This window comes from Buceros rhinoceros, unplaced genomic scaffold (assembly GCF_000710305.1).
Source record: "Buceros rhinoceros silvestris isolate BGI_N320 unplaced genomic scaffold, ASM71030v1 scaffold33381, whole genome shotgun sequence".
NCBI classification, from domain to species: Eukaryota; Metazoa; Chordata; class Aves; order Bucerotiformes; family Bucerotidae; genus Buceros; species Buceros rhinoceros.
Window position 1 is genome coordinate 1 of NW_010394197.1, and position 352 is coordinate 352.

The 352-nt window shown below is 59.4% G+C and overlaps 1 protein-coding gene across 1 annotated transcript; it reads left to right on the forward strand.

The window, feature by feature from the left end:
- Positions 1-219: 219 nt before the first annotated feature.
- LOC104501366 (RING1 and YY1-binding protein-like) lies at positions 220-345 on the forward strand (the record flags this gene model as incomplete). Its single annotated transcript, XM_010145165.1, has 1 exon — positions 220-345. A coding segment is annotated over one exon (126 nt), but the record flags the coding sequence as incomplete, so codon positions are not given.
- Positions 346-352: the final 7 nt, after the last annotated feature.

Sequence of the window (352 nt, forward strand, 5' to 3'; positions counted from 1 at the left end):
CTCTCCGGGCGCCGGCCCCGGTAGGTGTTTGTCGAGTGTTCCCGGGCGAGGGGGAGAGCAGGCGCTGGGTTTCGGGGCTCTGTAACATGGTTTCTCATGTGTGTGTTTTCTTTCTCTCCTCCTTCTCTCCCTCCTCCTCCTCCTCCTCCTCCCGCCGCCTCTCTCCTCCTCCCCAAACACACACGTACACACGCTCCCCTCTCCCTCCCCCTCCTCAAGGCCGAAAAGGCAAGCCAAACCTACAGCCGACGAAGGCTTTTGGGATTGTAGTGTGTGCACCTTCAGGAACAGCGCCGAAGCCTTCAAATGCAGCATCTGCGATGTCAGGAAAGGCACCTCCACAAGGTACGTT